This window comes from Vulpes vulpes, chromosome 14 (genome assembly GCF_048418805.1).
Source record: "Vulpes vulpes isolate BD-2025 chromosome 14, VulVul3, whole genome shotgun sequence".
Taxonomy (NCBI): Eukaryota; Metazoa; Chordata; class Mammalia; order Carnivora; family Canidae; genus Vulpes; species Vulpes vulpes.
In genome coordinates, this window is record NC_132793.1 from 77,169,523 (window position 1) to 77,187,475 (window position 17,953).

General features: G+C 42.1%; 1 protein-coding gene across 10 annotated transcripts in view; it reads right to left on the reverse strand.

The window, feature by feature from the left end:
* Positions 1-17,953, reverse strand: part of PDE8B (phosphodiesterase 8B) — a 264,038-nt gene that overhangs the window by 8,955 nt on the left and 237,130 nt on the right. For all 10 annotated transcript variants that reach the window (XM_072736966.1, XM_072736959.1, XM_072736964.1 and 7 more), the window contains 6 exons: positions 17,309-17,386; positions 7,509-7,585; positions 6,198-6,362; positions 3,544-3,589; positions 2,975-3,110; positions 1,896-2,094 (listed from right to left, as the gene is read on the reverse strand). In XM_072736966.1, coding sequence (XP_072593067.1) covers positions 1,896-2,094; positions 2,975-3,110; positions 3,544-3,589; positions 6,198-6,362; positions 7,509-7,585; positions 17,309-17,386 — 701 coding nt within the window. The remainder of the gene's footprint in view (positions 1-1,895; positions 2,095-2,974; positions 3,111-3,543; positions 3,590-6,197; positions 6,363-7,508; positions 7,586-17,308; positions 17,387-17,953) is intronic.

Below are 17,953 nucleotides of genomic sequence, written 5' to 3' on the forward strand. Positions count from 1 at the left end.
TGAGAGGCTGCCTAGGACACATCGCATTGCCTGGCTGTGCTGTGGAATCTCTGGAGGGAAGCAGTAGTCTGAGCCGTGACAATGAACACCTATTCCAATGGATGCCTAAACGGTTCCCAGAATCCATACACTCCAGTTTTGCAGGAAGAAGCCAAACAGGTCTTTTCAGATGCTTGCCCTGTGGTATTGCTGGGACTCTTGCCCATGAGTGGAGAAAGCAGGAAGTGGCCCATGATGCAAGTATTTTTTAATTTGCTTACTCATGCAAAAATGGAGAGAATGGCAGTAAATGGCATAAATACAACCGAACTCTTCACACAAAGGGAAACGGATTAGAGCCAAGCAGTACAAGAGAATCAAGAACAAGAAAAAATTTTCCCAGGAAAACTGAGGCTAAGGCGGCCCTTGCAGTTAGGAACAAAATTCAGCTCCAGGCTAGCAGGTGGCAAAGGCAACAAGAGAGACCCGTTTTCTTGAGCTCTTGTTCCATAATCTGAGAATATAAACCAGAGCGTAAGGGCATACAAGTGGTTTTTTTTGGGGGGGGGCATACAAGTGTTTTCTCAAATACGGCTTTAGGAGGAGGTCATGAAGGGGGCTACTAGCCTGTTACAGATGTGATCCCTCAGGGGTTCACTCACTCATTGGGATAGGCTTACTGGGCTAGGGTTAGGGCTCGGTGTGCTGGCACTACCCTAACTATGGTGGCGAAGTTTCCACACTAACGGAGCTGACAGCTTGCTGAGGAGGGCACAACACACACAAGTGCAGGCAATTTACCGTGAGGAGCTAAGAAGGGATGGACAAGGGCTCTGGGAGCGTAACCCCAAGGCCTGGTCTAGTTTAGGCCTACAGTGGAGGCCTGGGAACCTATCCATCCGCAGTAAGCATCTGGAAAGGCCTTGGCTCCTCAAAGAAAGGCCCTTACCTATCAACATAGGCACATGGCATCTTTTTTAGCCGTTAGGTGATAAAGATCTTCGAAAGCATTATTTTGGACCACATTCTTTGTTGATGATGAAACTAAATACCAAGATCAGCTTTTGGCTGACCAGTTTTGGCAAACTCCCCATTTTGGTGCCATTTCTGCTGCTTCCGGCTGACCCACTCACTACCACTCTTTTAAGTACCCAGGGTCTTAAGAATAAGGAAATGGTCTCGTCAGGCTGTTGCAGACTGTTAGGAATTTTAGTCTCTAAATAGCAGTTCTTCCAGGGGCATCCTCAGTTCTAATTGTAGCAAAGGAATTACAAGCTTTACTGTGCAAGTGATGGTAGCTGGGAAGGAGGGGAGAGGGAGATTTCTTGCCGGGTGTACATAGGGCTGTTCTATAAATCAGCACCTGTACATGCCAGTACTGACTTCTAAGTAAGATTAAGGGACATCTCAGAATTATGTAAGTCATCAATATATGATGTCCACATTCACACCTACATCAATATATGATGTCCACATTCACACCTACACAAGACACACACACACACACACACGTTTATTAGTAGACTGTGGAATGGCTCATTACTGTCTTATAATATGCCGATGGCCAAATTCTGATCCTAATATGTAACCTCTAGACTGAGTAACCATTTGCTGTAATAATTAAGTCCTGTCCAAAGGGCTCCTTGGGAAGACTTGGAGAATGGCTTCATGAAACAGCCAGGCATGTAAAGGAGTCCCTACAGTGACATAAATTATTATTTTAGGCATTTGCAAGAGAGGAGAGCTGGGAGAAAAAGGCCATGTCTTTATAACAACAACATAAGCAGTTAATTTGATAAAAGACCATCAGATTGGTTGCTATATGTACATAGATAGCTGTTTGCCTTCTATATTAAGATTAAGCTCTTGGACCTCCAATTTGGGCAGGTAGCTAGATCATGATAACAAAATCATACCTTCACTCTTTCCTTTCCAAGGAAGAAGGCAGTGGCATGCAGGACATCAGCGGCATGGGTGGAGTTATGGTAAGCATTGGAGGAGTGGTAGTTGGCTTCAATCACTTGGAGCCAGGCCCGAAGAGTAGTTTCAGAGCAGTGCAAAAATTCACATACTCCAAAGCGAGAAAATACCTTTAAGCCCAGGTAAACCAATGGCCTGGAAAACAGGAAAACAAACCTGATTCATGATATTCACTGGTCTTGAAACTGCTTTTTGGATGACACTGGGGAATAGAGGCATTTTTCTTGAGATGTTTTTACTTCATGTGCACAAGGGCATAAAAATATCCCTTCCCCAAATCAGAAGGAGATAGAGCATCTCCTCATCAGTCACCTCTGTACAACTAGGTACCTCATGGCGGTCATTATATATGATTTTTAGATTGTCTTTAAGTCATATGGTCCTTAGTGGTTCCAGTAACCAGGACCCCTGACAGTCTCCTCTCCATCTCTACTTCCATATAAACTCTGCGCTTCCTCTGTGTCCTCTTAGGAAGTTACTGAGCCTAAGGACAGTGGTCTCAGTGAAGTCCTGTCATTTACAATCATGTTACTTAATTTACAGGTGAGAATCATTCACATCCTATAGACCAACAGCCCCAGAAGAAAGCTGCCCTCCTACTATAGAAGAGGCCTTACTGCATTAGTCTTTTCCCTGCCTCCTAGAGAGATCAAAAGCCAAGTCTGTGGTGCTCTCAAACTCACTTTGTAAGGTGGAGCTTCAACAAGTTTGGGGCTGAGAGTACTTGGAACTCTTGGCTCCCTAGCACAAAGGAATGACCTGAAAAGGACACTCAGTAAGTCCTCATCCTCGGGCATCACCAGGCTAATGGCACATCTTACCCACTCTGTCTCCATAAAGGAGCTCACTCAGGGGCCACAGTCTCTGCTTGTTCGACATTCCAGCATGGCATGAAAGGTAGAACCTGTGAAGTTTCTTGTGGCAAGAACTCACGTCTCCCTCAAAGTTTCCAGATGTGAAAGTCTTGAGCGTGGCCATCAATCTTTCCCCACCTGCAGCCAGAGAAGTCACATACCTTTTATGTGTAACAGCTTCCAATTCAAAGATGTTGAACTCCCAACTTTCCTCATTATCAAGTAATTGAGCGATACAAGGGGGGACATCGTTGATGGTTATTGGCATCGCAAGGTGACTGTGACTCTGGTGCACATCTGAGCAAACAGATGGGGTTGGGGAGGCTGGTTAATTGTGGAATCTTGAGTGCCCCTGAGCATTTGTCATCATCTCATGGTTGCCACTATAAAGGGAGTCTTGAACTTCCAAGGGTAGGAAGATTTTTCACTTCTGAGTTCTTCTCTTACATTATGAAACTTCAAGATCCCCCAGCAGAGAATAAAAATTTTAAAAAATTCCATTTAACTGTCTGTTTAAATGTACAGAGATCTGCACTTCTTATTCGGACATGCTCAGAGAAGTAATTTTAATTAGGAGACCTGGTTTCAGATGTAGACCCCAAAGACCAGGAACTGCAATAAGACCAACAGGAAGTAACACGAAGGCCCTCCCTGAATGGTAACCCCCACATGGGGGAAGGCACAAGCTGGAGGCCAGTTAGCACTATAAAATGGACAGATGACAACTTACTCTTAGTGAACACATACTCGTTTCCTGACAACCTTCTCAAGCCATCCTGGAATAAAGAAAGCTCCTATTAGAACTGTGCTTTACATGAGCCTAATCATCATTCTCTCCTTTCTTCAGTTAGCCAAAGAGAGCTGAATCCTGAATCCCCTCATCTGCAACTCCAAGTTGAAGCTAAAAATTCAATCAGAACAGTATCTACAAGAAAGAGATACTTCTTGTAGATACTTCCCTTCTATCGAGATTAGCCCTGGAAGATGGAGAATTGAGAACGAGGTGGAGAGGACTTCAATCAGGTTTCACACCCGACCTCTGAGTTGCCTTTGTTCTCATACCATCTTTGTCGTCTGGCATCCTGAAGCCACTTTAGTGCAGTCACAGAAAGGGACCTGCTTTTAGATGCGGGTTATTTATTTTTTTTTTTTTATAAATAGAATCTTTTTTTTTTTTTAATTTTTATTTATTTATGATAGTCACAGAGAGAGAGAGAGAGGCAGAGACACAGGCAGAGGGAGAAGCAGGCTCCACGCACTGGGAGCCCGATGTGGGATTCGATCCCGGGTCTCCAGGATCGCGCCCTGGGCCAAAGGCAGGCGCCAAACCGCTGCGCCACCCAGGGATCCCTAGATGCGGGTTATTTTGAAGAGACCCCACTTGCCATCATAAAGACTATGTTATTCTTAGATTTATATATTGGGGGACAAAAGCCATAGGCCACATTTTGGGGATGACTTAATGTAAGGCCTTAAATAAACAGTGGGCTAATTTTTTACTAATATCTAAATTTTTTTCCCACTGTATTTTCTGTTTTGCAGCATGAGCACTGCAACCAGCCTTTATAAGCAAAGTTTCTGGAGGGGATTCCTGGGTGGCTCAGTGGTTGAGCGCCTGTCTTCGGCCCAGGGCATGATCCCAGGGTCCCGGGATCAGGTCCCACATCGGGCTCCCTGCATGGAGCCTGCTTCTCCCTCGGCCTGTGTCTCTGCCTGTGTGTGTGTCTTTCATGAATAAATAAATAAAATCTTTAAAAAAAAGTTTCTGGATTTGGGATATTTGGAGGGAGGGCAGCATAAGGGAGTGGAAAGAATTCTTATGATCTCCATTTACTAGACTCTTGAACCAGGCCCTAGATGTTCATGCCATCTCTGTTTCCTTCCCTCTGCTTTCTACCCTTGAGTACCTAATTATTTAGATCTTTGCTTAAAAGTCATTGATAATTGCTCATTTCTCTCTCTAGAAAGTGTATGCCAAGGTTTAAAGTATTAATGAGAAGGGCGCCTGGGTGGCTCAGTCGGCTAAGCATCCAGCTCTTAATTTCAGCTCAGGTCATATCTCAAGGTCATGAGATGGAGCCGCACATAGAACTCACAGGGCGTCTGCTGAGTTTGTCTCTCTCCCTCTGCTCCCCTCACCCCGCTTGTGTGCTCACTCTCTAAGATAAATAAATAAATAAATCTTTAAAAAAGAATTAATGAAGGGCTCCCCTGAAGTCACATCTTGGATCTTTAGGGCAAGAGCTTAATTTTTAAAACGCGATGAGTAGGTGAGTAACAGTGGCTACAAGTGTCCTGCCTGTAAGGTAGGTACCACAAGGTATTCCTGTTTCGGTTTTGCCTTTCTCCTGTTCCCTAAAACCAAATAAAAGTAGGTGGAATCCTACACTGGATCCTCACAGCAGAACCTACAGAGGGACCACAAGATGGTACAGCAACAGGGGGAAGGAGGGCACACAACTTGGTTCCAAGACCAGATGCTCCTAAAGCGGCTGTGCTGTGGCGCCCTCCTGAATGACCTTTGCCAGGCTTCTCTATAGCTCAAGGCTCCTCTGCCCCGGGACGGGCCAGCCGAGGCCAGCCTGGGGACAGGAGAGGAGCAAGAGGTCACCCAAATTACAGGCTCATTAAAGACCTTCAACAGGAGCAAGGATAATGGACTAGAAAGCCAGCCGTGACAGGGCGGGACAGAAACCTTTGAAGTAAACACAGAGGTGACTCCTGGAGTTTAGCTTCCCCCTGAGGAACTCCTCCAGTTTCAGCCTCTGGTAAGGACTACACATGAATAATGTGAATCTTCTGTTTTCTTCACTTGCTGATAGATAATGATTATGCCCAACGGATCACAGCACAACACTAGAACAGAGGAGCCAGGGCAACTCTGCTCTGCATCTAGCGCATTCCAAAGGCAACTTCTAAATGCGCTGTGGTTTACAGAAAGGATTCTCTAGCTAAGATGTTGGGAACCAGTGCTGCAGCCTAAGTGCAAACCCTATCATGATATAAAGAGCCTACAGTCTGAGGAGATCTAGCCATAACCCTCAACTGGATACTGGCCCGGGTCACGGGGAAGAGGTCAACAAGGGTTCCACCGCCATCTTAGCCCTCGAGCAACTGCCTATTACTCTTTACTGTAATGAGGATTCTGAAGGACTGTCTCCCATTGCAGTGGTCTGATAGCTCCATAGAAGGATAAATTCAAGAATTACTTGGATTATACCACACATTAATTTTGATGCAGGTGCTTCTGGTTATGCTGACGTTAGCTCACGTGACACGTGTTTCTGCAACTATGGGCATCAGTTTCTATGTTACATATTCTCTGTATTCTGGAAGGCACTTCATGTTCGTCCCCTGCATTTCTGGGTTTTCCTCATCACTCACAGTCATCAGGCCTCCAACCAGATCACTGGTATGGGGATCTTCATCTTTGGTACCCAGCTGAGGGGAATACAGTTCTGTGGTCCGTAAAATTTCTAAAACTCTGTCCAAGGCTTCTGCTACTGTGACGGGGCTGTTTTCTTGGGCTGCATTGATTATATTTATAACCTAAGGAAATAGAGAAAGAATAAATTGGAGGATATTAGAATTCTAATTCCCCAAAGTTATACATATGCTTAGAATCCATAAGAAATCAGATAGTAACACATTTTATTGTTAAAAATGGTCAAGTTTCCATGGAACCTGTCCGTTCTTTCTGTGGTGTGCCTTTCATCCTCCCCTGCCCCCAAGGGTGTTCCTGCCTCGGGCTCTATATTTTCTCCAGCTCCGTTGCTCACCCTTTTCTAGCTCTCTGCTACAGATTGGAGCTCCTGGGAGATTGGTGCAGGTCCTTCTTTCACTCCAGTCCTTCCAGAGATAAGCTATTTCCATGTTTTTGGCTTCATATGATCCATATGCCATAGACCCTCAAATTTACATCTCTGTCTCAACTCCTTTTTGACCTTCAAGTTTGTGTATTTGCCTACTTGACCCATTTCTTGAAATATCTTACTTACATGTCCAAAACGACATTCATGATATTGCCCCCTTCTCCCCAATGCAAGTAAGGAAAGAAATTGAAGAAAAAAATGAAAAACAAGAGCTCCTTCTTTGGTTTCTACACTGGAGTAAAACAACACTTTTATCCACCTGTGCTGAACCCCAAAACCTGGGAGGCAGCAGCTGACAACGAGCCTTCCCCAGTTCTCCGTCCACCCCCCTAGTGTTGTTCATCACCAAGTTCAATTGATTCTACCCCTAAATATTTCTTCAGCTCTTCGTTTCTATGTCCGCTGCTGTACCTCTAGTCCAACCAAGACCACTTCTTGGCCTGGAAATCTGGGAAAGCCCCTAACTGGCCTCTTCTCTTCCATTCTTGCCATTTCTAGTCCCTTCTCTTCCCCCACCTCTTCAAACATCCTTACATGCTTCAGTTCTTACTCCAAACATTATTTCCTCGGCAGAGAACTATCTCTGGTCACCTCACCCAACAGAAATAGGGCCACAATTTTATTTTCTCTTAGAACCCTATTGTTCTCCTTGCCAACAGTTATTGTAATTTGTAACTAAAGATTTATTATGTATTTAATATGTTTCCTCTACAGACTGTAAACTCTAGGTATCAGTAGTAATCCATTCATCACTTTATCTCCAGAAATTAGCCTAGTGCTGGGTAGCCCTGACTGCAGAGTGGAAGCAGCAGCTGCCACTCACCTTTGTGATGGGAGCCTCGATGGTCATGGAATGGATCCTTGCCATGGATGGATAGCGACGATTCTGTAGGCTTGGTGCTGAAGAGAAGTAAAGAAAGTTTTATCTGGTTCTGGTAGCTCAGCTCAGCTCAGTGCACCGAAGGAGCCCTTCATGGACTGGGGACCTGATCCTCATAGGAATGCTTCTCCAGTGCCCTCCACAAAGCAAAGGACTGCTCATCTTTTAATTCTAAGAGGCTGAGAGATCATCAAATACTACTTGCCAAAGTCTAGAATGGGTGTTCTGGCCTAGAACTTTGATGACAGGCAGGCTTTATGAGTCCCAGTTCCACAAGGGAAATTTCAGAGAAGGTTAATGGGATCCTGAGGCCCCATCTCAACAACCCATGTACCCCAGGACTCACTTTACCATAAATCACTAAAGCCCAACTTTGGCAGTTCCTCACTTTCAGGTCCCAGCTGTTGGCCATGTAACTGGATAACTGCAGTGTGGGGGAGGAGGCATGGTCCATGGTCAGGGTCAGGCGTAGATGAGAGTCCACTTCCAGTAGTAATTAGGGCCAAGCTGTCCACCTTCCAGAGCCTCTAGGTTCTTAACACCTAGAATCCAGTGGTGGTTCTAGTTCTAATCTACAGAAACTTCCATTTTAAATTAATTCTATTTTTAAAACTTATTTTTAAATTCCAGTACAGTTTTTAAAAGTGATATATTAGTTTCAAGTTTACAATATAGTGATTCAGCAACTCCATACATTACTCAGTGCTCATCATGGTATGGTATGCTAAGCAGATCTACATTACCTATTTCATGCATCCCCCTGCCCCCAACCTCCCCTCTGGTAACCACCAGTTTGTTTTCTATAGGTAAGAGTTCATTGTCTTTATTTGCTTCTTTCTCTGACTTATTTCACAGCATTATACTCTCTAGATCCATCCATGTGGTTGCAAACAGCAAGACTCCATGCTTTGTCATAGCTGAGAAATACTACATTGAATCAGTGTTTTTGTATTCTATGGGTAAATACCCAATAATGGAATTACTGAATCTTATGGTAATTCTCTGAGGAACATCCATACTTTTTTCTGTGGTGGCTGCATCAATCTGAATTCCCAACAACTGTGCACAAGTGTTCCTTTTATCCTCACTACCACTTGTTATTTCTTGCATTTTTAAATTTTAGCCATTCTAACTGGTGTGAGGTGATATCTCATTGTGGTTCTGATTTGCACTTCCCTAGTGATGAATGATGTTGATCATCTTTTCATGTGTATGTTGACCAACTTGATGTCTTCTCTGGATAAACATCTTCATGTCTTCTGCCCATTTTTATTCAGATTATTTGTGTTTTTGTTGTTGTGTAAGTATATAAATATAAATATAAATATAAATATATATACACACACACACACACATATATATAATATCAACCTTTTATTGAGAGGTGCATTTTTAAATATCTTTTCCTATTCAGTAGGTTGGCTTTTAGTTTCTTGATTGTTTCTTTTACTTTACAAAAGCTTTTAATTTTGGTATAATCACAATATATTATTTTTGCTTTTGTTTCCCTTGCCTCAGGAGACATATCTAGAAAAATGCTGCTGTGGCCGATGTCAGAGAAATTACTGCCTGTGCTCTCTTCCAGGCCTTTATGGTTTGAGGTCTCACATTAATGTTTTCCCATTTTGAGTTCGTGTGCATGGTATGCGAAAGTGGTCCAGTTTCATTCTTTTGCGTGTAGTTGTCTGGTTTTCTGACCACTATTTGTTGAAGAGACTTTTTCCCATTGCATACTCTTTCCTTCCTTGTCAAAGATTATTTAACCATATAATCACAGATTTGTTTCTGGGCTCTCTATTCTGTCCCATTGATTAATGTATCTGTTTTTTTGTTGTTGTTGTTTTTGGTTTTTTTTGGTTGGTTTTTTGCCAGTACCATACTATTTTGTTTACTATAGCTTTGTAGCATATCTTGAAATCTGAGATTGTGATACTTCTAGTTTTGTTCTTCCTTTTCAAGATTGCTTGGCTATTTGGAGTCCTTTGTGGCTTCATACAAATTCTAGGATTATTTATTCTACTTCTGTGAAAAATGTTGCTGGTATTTTGATAGGGATTGAGTTAAATCTGTAAAATCCTTTGGGTAGTATAGTTATTTTAATAATATTTGTTCTCCCAATCCATGAGCATGGAGTATCTTTCCATTCATTTGTGTTATCTTCAATTTCTTTCATCAGTGTTTTATATTTTTCAGAGTACAGGTCTTTTCCCTCCTTAGTTAAGTTCATTCTAGGTGTTTTATTAATTTGGTGCAATTGTTAAAAAAGATTTTATTTATTTATTCATGACAGACAGAGAGAGAGGCAGAGACATAGGCAGAGGGGGAAGCAGACTCCACGCAGGGGGCCCAATGCTGGACTCAATCCCAGGATTCAAGGATCATGACCTGAGTGTGAAGGCAGACGCTCAACCACTGAACCACCCAGGGGTCCCGTGTAAATTGAACTGTTTTCCTAATTTCTCTTTCTGCTACTACTTTAGTGGTACAGAGAAACACAAAGGATATATGTACATTCATTTTTTTAATTCTATGACCTTACTGCATTCATTTATGAGTTCTGGTAGTTTTAGAGTTTTCTCTCTCTCTCTTTTCACTTATTTTTTTTTTCTCTCTTTTCACTTAATATGGCATTTGCACATAGCAAAAATGTTACTTCTTCCTTATGAACTTGGATGCCTTTTATTCCTTTTTCTTATCTGACTGCTGTGTCTAGTATTTCCAGTACTAAGTTGAATAAAAGTCACAGTGGACATCCTTATCCTATTCCCAATTTTGGAAGAAAAACTCAGTTTTTTGCGTTGAGTATGCTGTTGCCTGTGGGTTTCTTAAATGGCCTTTTTTATGTTGATGTATGTTTCCTCTAAACCTACTTTGTTGAAGGTCTTTATCATCAATAGAGGTTGTACTTTGTCAGATGCCTTGTCTGAATCTATTGAAATGATTATATGGTTTTTGTCCTTCCTCTTATTGATATATCATGTTGACTGATTTGCAAATGTTGAACCTCCCCATTGCATCCCAGTTATAAATCCCACTTGATTGTGATGAATGATTTAAAAAAAAAAATATTGCTGGATTCATTTTCCTAATGTTTTATTTGGGGATTTTTGCATCTAAATTCATTAAAGTTATTGGTCTCTAGTCCCCCCCTTTTTTTGTAGCATCTGTATCTGGTTTTGATATCAGAGCAATACTCTCATAGAATGAATTTTGAAGATTTCCAGCCTCTTCTGTTTTTTGGAATCATTTGAGAAAAATAGGTACTAACTCTTCTTTAAATGTTTGGTAGAAAATAAATAAATAAATGTTTGGTAGAATTTGCCTGTTAAGATGTCTGGTCCTAGACCTCTGCTTTTTGGGAGCTTTTTGATTCGTGATTCAGTTTCATTGCTGGTAGGTGGTCTGTTCAAATTTTCTATTTCTTCCTGATTCAGTTTTGTAAGGTTCTATGTTTCTAGAAATTTATCTATTTCTTCCAGGCTGTTCAGTTTGTTGGCATATAATTTTTAATATTATCTTATAATTGTATGTCTGTAGTATTACTTCTCTTTCATTTCTGATTTTGAGTCTTTTTTAATGAATCTGGCTAGAGGCTTAACAATTTTGTTGATCTTTTCAAGAACTATCTCCTGGTTTCTTTCACTCATTCATTCATTCATTCATTCATTCATTCATTCATTCGTTTAAGTTTTCATTTATTTCTGCTCTATTACTTCTTTCCTTCTGCTGGTTTTGAGTTTGATTTGTTCTTTTTTTCTCACTCCTTTAGGTGTGGTTAGGTTGTTTGAGATTTTTTTGTTTCTTGAGGTAGGTCTCAGTCGCTATAAACTTCCATCTTAGAACTGCTTTTGCTATACCCTGAAGATTTTAGACTATTCTGTTTCCATTTTCATGTGTCTTCATGCATGTTCTCATTTCTTCTTTGAATTCTCAATGGACCCACATTCATGTTTAATAGCATGTTATTTAACCTCCATGTATTTAACCTCCATGTTCCTTTCAGCTTTTTTCATGTGGTTGATTTCTATTTTCAGGTGTTGTGGTTGAAAAAGATGTATGTTATGACTTTGATCTTCTTATATTTGTTGAAAATTTTTTGTGGCCTAATTAGTGATCTTTTCTGGAGAATGCTCCATCTATACTTGGAAAGAATCTGCTGTTTCAGGATGGAATGTTCTGAATATATCTGTTATATCAATATGGTACAGTGTGTCATTCAAAGCCATGTTTCCTTATTGATTTTCTGCTTGGATAATCATCCATTGATGTAAGTGGGGTGTTAAAGTTCCCTACAATTATTGTATTACCATAAATTACTTCCTTTATGTTTGTTATTAACTGCTGTATGTATTTGGGTGCTCCCATGTTGGATGCATAAATATTTACAATTGTTCTATCTTCTTGTTGGATTGTTCCCTTTATGAAATATTATCTTTGTCTCTTGTTATAGTCTTTGTGTTACAGTCTGTTTTTTTCTAATATAAGCATCATTACCCAGCTCTTCTTTCACTTCCATTTGCATGATAAATGCATTTCCATCTCTTCACTTTCCATCTGTATGTATCTTTAGGTCTGAAATGAGTGTCTCATGGGCAGCATATAGATGAGTCTTGTTTTTTATCCATTCCATAACCTTCTGTCTTTTGGTATTCCAATCAAACATTCCAGTTTAGTTCAAAGTAATTATTTATAGGTATATGCTTATTGCCATTTATGGTTGTTTTTGTGGTTCTTCTCTGCTCCTTTCTTCTCTTGCTCTCTTTTCTTATGGTTTGCTGGCCTTCCTTAGTGATATACTAGAATTCCTTTTTACTTTTTGCATATTGCTGGTTTCTTAAAGTTTATTTTAGAGAGAATGCAAGTTAGAAGAAGAGCAGAAGGAGAGAGAGAACCTCAAGTAGACTTCCCACCGAGTGCAGAGCCCAAGTGGGGTGGTGGTGGCTTTATCTCACAACCCTGAGATCATGACCTGAGCTGAAACCATGAGTCAGCTGCTTAACCGAATGAGCCACATAGGTGCCCCCATTACTGGTTTTTGATTTGTGGTTACCATTAGGTTTATATGTAACATCTTATTCATGTAACAACAGTCTATATTAAGTTGATGGTCACTTAATATGAAACCATTCTTTACTCCTCTCACCACTCCCATGTTTTAGGTATATGGTGACATCCTTTTATTTTGTGACTCCCTTGTCTGGTTTCCTGCTTTTGTGCTTCCTACATTTCCTACTCTTTCGTATGGTCTTTCCTTTCCACTCAAAAGAATCCCCTTTAACATTTCTCATAGGGCTGGTTCAGTGGTGATTAATTCCTTTAACTTTTGTTTGTCTGGGAAACTTACTCTCTCCTACTGTGAATGATAACCTTGCTGTATAGAGTATTCTTGGCTCCAGGTATTTTTTCTTTCAGCATGTTGACTATATCAAGCCTTCTCTTCTGGTCTGCAGAGTTTCTGAAAAATCAGCTGATAGCCTTATGGGCTTTCCCTTGTATGTAATGGTTTCCTTTTCTCCTGCTGCTTTTAAAGTTCTCCCTATCTCACTACTTTTCATCATTTTAATTACTATCCATCTTGGTGTTGACTTCCTTGAGTTCATTTTACTGGGGGCTCTCTGTGCCTCCTGGATCTCTATTTCTGTTTCTTACCCCCAACTTAGGACATTTTCAGCTATTATTTCTTCAGAAAATTTTCTGCTTCTTTCTCTTCTCTTTCTGGGATCTCTATATTGTAAATGTTGTTGGGTTTGATGGTGTCACTGAGTTCCCTAAGTCTATTTTAATTTTTAATTATTTTGTTCTCTCTCCTGTTCAGCTTGATTACTTTCCAATACTCTGTCCTCCAGATTGCTGATCCATTCCTTTGCTTCCTCTAGCCTACTATTTATTCCAGCTTGTGTATTTTTAGTTTCAGTTATTGAGTTCTTCATCTGTGGTTCTTTTTGATGGTTTCTATGTTTTTGTTAAGGGACCCACTGAGGTTTTCCACTCTTTTCTCAAGTCAAGTTCAGTGAGTATCTTTATGACCATGACTTTAAATTCTCTATCAGTCATATTTCTGTTCTCTGTTTTGTGTAGCTCTGTTGCTGCGATTTTGTCCTATTCTTTCATTTGGGACATATTCCTCTTTCTCCTCATTTTGTCTCTGTTCTTATGTACTAGGAAAGTCATCTACAACTCCTGCTCTTGAAAGTAGTGGCCTTGTGAAGAAGAGGTCCTATAGGGCCCTGCAGTGCAGTGTCCTCTGTTCATCAGAACCTGCTACTTGAGGGCTGTCTTCTCTTTGTTGTATGCACCCTACTGTTGTGACTGAGCAGTTTTTCCTTTGGTCCAGTTGACTGCAATGGCTTTTTGCCTATTGTGGGCAGGGTTTAGTTCCTGTGTTTAGTGGGCCAGTCTGGGGCTGCCTTGGGCTTGAGTTGAGTCAGGCCAGGCATTTGCCAGAGAGGCAGGAACACTGTTTTCAGGGCACTTCCCTGAGTGTGGTCCTCTGAGAAACTTCTTGGCAGGCAGGGCTTGTAGTCAGACCAGATGTTGGCCCCTAGACCACTGTTAGGGCTGCAACCAAACTGGGGTATGTGGTTATCTTCCCCTGTTCCCAGAGCAGTAGTGACTTTGGAGTGCTGCTAGTCCCTGTTGGGGTTGCTTGCACCTGGCAGGCTTTGGATGGGCTCTGGGCAAGGGCCTATTGCAAGGTGGCAGGTCCACAGGAGAATAGGAGATCCACAGTAAAACTAACCCGATCCAGGCTTCCTTTGGCAGCACCTGAAACCCTGGGCTGAGGCTGGGCTTGCTCAACCCTCTAATAGCCTTCATTTGCCAACTACCCTGGAGCCCACAAAGCTGAGCCACCTCAGGTTCACTGTGGTCTTGGGCAAGTCAAGCCACCTGGGTCCACCACCTGTGCTTCAAATAGCCAGGCTTAGTGGGCTTAGGCCTATTAAGTAGGAGGCTCTAAGTGAGGGCCCCCTCCAGCAGCCACAACTGTCAGAGCTAGGCCCTAAGACCTGGTACTGTCCCCCCAGCTGTGCCACCAGGACCTGGGAAGAGGTATGTCCTTTTCTGACCCAGGTAGACCCTATGTTAGGGTTTGTGTGGGTCTGCTATGTGAAGAGACCTGGAGCTGGGACCTGGCTGAAGAGGGCGAGTTTGCAAGAAAACACCAGGGTGAGATGCACCGTTAGCCAGCTACGTAGTGAGTGTGGGCACTGCACTGGTTCCAGTAGGTATCCATGTACCCAAGCTGCAGGGAGGAGAGGAAGTTGGTGCCTGCCAGCTCTTTTGTTTCTGGAGAAGTCTTCCGACCATCCTTGCCCCTACAACACACTCTCTGAGGTTAGTAAACAACGTCCCTCATGTATACCCCAAGCATTATTCAAGCTATTGTTTCTATGCTCTATTTCTGAGGGGCTGTTTGTTGTACTCTCTCTTTAAGGGTGGGCACTCAGTTTCTCTCACTCTCCTGGCTATCTCAGACTGATTTTTAAAGTCCCAGATGTTAAGCCCACTGATTGTGGAAACTCTTGAAATTTTGTTCTTCTGTTTTTCAAAGCCAAATGTTATGGGGGTTCCTGGTGCCTGGGGTGCCTGGCATGAGGCTCTTTTCTTTCCCCTCTCCAGGGCTGTGCGTCCCTCCCTCCCACGGGTCTGATTAGCTCCCAAACATGGCTCTTCCCTTCCTACTCTCCCCTGTGTGGACTCCTCTCCACACTCAGCTGTGGACTTCTGCCGGTCTTTGGGTTGTTAACTGGGTTCTATCTAGCGGTATCTGTGGGGTGAGGTAAGGGAAGGGTCGTCCTACTCAGCCATTTTGTTTGTCATTTTTGTTTTTAACAGGTAATGCTTCCATGAGGGTAAAAATTCAGAAGGGAGAAGCTTTACTCTAAAAGCCTTGTTTCCAGGGTGTCTGGGTGACTCAGTTGGTTATGTGTCTGCCTTCAGCTCAGGTCGGGGTCCTGGGATCGAGCCCTGGGCTGGGCTCCCCGCTCAGTGACAAACCTGCTTCTCCCTTTGCCTCTTCCACTCCTGCTGTTTGTGCTTACTGCTCTCTCGTGCGCACTCGCACTCTCTCTCATGATCACTCTCTCTCAAATAAATAAAATCTTTAAAAAATATTTAAAAAATAAATAAAAGCCCTATTCTCATCAGATGTTCCTACTACTGCCTGTGAGGCAGGTAGGAGGGACAAAGTCCTCATGTTATAGCCGTGATAATTTAATCTAGCTGGTATCCAGAGAGCCCCGCCCACCTGCTGCTCAGCCATCACTGCAGCCCTCTTCTGTGTTCTGTAGCCCCGCTTCTTCATGTTCTGGAGATGACGATCCTGTCTCAAACTCTACACTGAAAACCAAACTAATTCAGTTCAAATTCTCTCATCCATTATCCTCTCCACCTAAAATGTCCTACGTACACTTGTAAATATTTCAGTCCCTCTTTTTTTATACATTCTTGGCCCCCATCCTTTGCGTGTCCTGTGATTTATCCATCTTTCTCTCTTAATTATTCATCTCATCTCTAGTCTTCGGTTCTTGCTAGTTTAGCCACTTCCCTCATACTCGGCTTTCCCACTTTGGCCCGAAGGACTGCAAAGTCCCTTACTTGCCCTTCCTATTTATTCTCTGAAGTGGCCACCCTGTTCTCTCCTTTCTCTCACAGTTACTAACCACCTCTCCTCATGCCCCTTAGAACGAATGAGGGAAATCCCACTAGTCTGTTCTCAGTTCTTATGCTCACTGCTCTCTGCGGCGTGTCCTACTGCTGGCCATCTCCTTTCTCTTGCTCCCCTATTGTTCCTGCTTCACGGCCAGCTCTCCTGTGCTCTGCACTGGCCCTATTTCTCCTGCCTCCCTGCTCACTGAAGGTGTGCCTTCAAGTCTTGGACTTAGACTCTCTTTTCTCCCCTCTGCCCACCGTCAGGCCCCCACCCCACACACATGCCCACCGTCAGGCCCCCACCTCACACACATGCCTCTGCCCACCGTCAGGCCCCCACTCCACACACATGCCTTAGAGATTTCCCTCTGCTTACAGCTTCATCTGTCACCTCTAGGACTCCCAAAGCCATATCTCTAGCTCTGAATACCTGTCTTACATTTTAGCTTCCTTGCCACATCCACCAAAATAAAACTCATCATTTTCTTCTCAACCCCTAACCCTAGCCATACATGGAGACTCATACTTTTGAAAATATTACTCATATTTTCCCAGGTACCTAGGAATGAAATTTCAGAATCATCTTTGACTTTCTCATTGCCCTGCAAATCCAAATGATTACTTATGCCTGACTGAACTCAAATAATGGTCTGGTAAATTCTGCTTTGCAGAGAAGAACTGTTGTGCTGCTAAATTCTGTCTCACAGAGTTTCTATGACATTTTATTAGGGGTAAAGGTGTGTAACAGGTACACTGAAAACTGGGTTTGCATTTAAATTGGGAAGCCAGGACTCTGGGTTCCCTCTCTGCAACCAGAGTGACCACTGAGCTGCTCTGGTGGTTATGTGGCTCAACAAACTTCAGGCCAACCAGGAATAATCATAATATCATTTCCAAGAGGACAAATACTGTAAAAGTAAAAAAATAAAAATAAAAAGGCCTAAAAATATTCAGTTTATAGAGAAAGAAAGCAAGTTTCATTAAAACCCTATTACTTGGGGTTTTATTTATATGCTGACAAATTCTTGAGTATATTTCTCTGTCACCTTCTACACTTTAAAAAGGTCAAGGAAATCTGAAAAACTTCTTACCATCACTGCCTCGAGATGATATCGATTTCACATCAATGGACTCTTTCCGTCTGTTCTTGTATCTGAATGAATGAGACTCTAAGGATTTCAAATTAGTAACAGAAAGTGAGTAGTTTTTAGCTTATTTACAAGTGAAGTTTAGACACATTTCCCCTTTATTAAGAAAATGAGATTTCTTTTTAAGCACTACAAATATTTTCAAGAAACAGCAAACTACTTTTTCTTCAATTCATCAACACAAAATTATCAGTCATGTTAATTGTAAAATGATACTCTTGAGGCACCTCATTATATCATGGTAATAGAGCTTATTATTAAGAGTTTTTTCATTTGATTAATAAAATACATTTTAAAAATGAAAATTAAAAGGGATGCCTGGGTGGCTTAATTGATTAAGCATCTGACTCTTGATTTTGGCTCAGGTCATGATCTTAGGGTCATGGGACCAATCCTCGCATCTAGCTCCACACTCAGTGGGGAGTCTGCTTGAGATTCTTTCCCTCTGCTCCTCCCCACCCCTTTGGCGCATGCATGCTCCAAAATAAATAAATAAATCCTTAAAAAATAAACATTAAAAATTGGAGGAAATTTTTGGGAGTTCATTTTGACTTGAAGAACAGTACATGTAACTGGGTGTGGAAGACT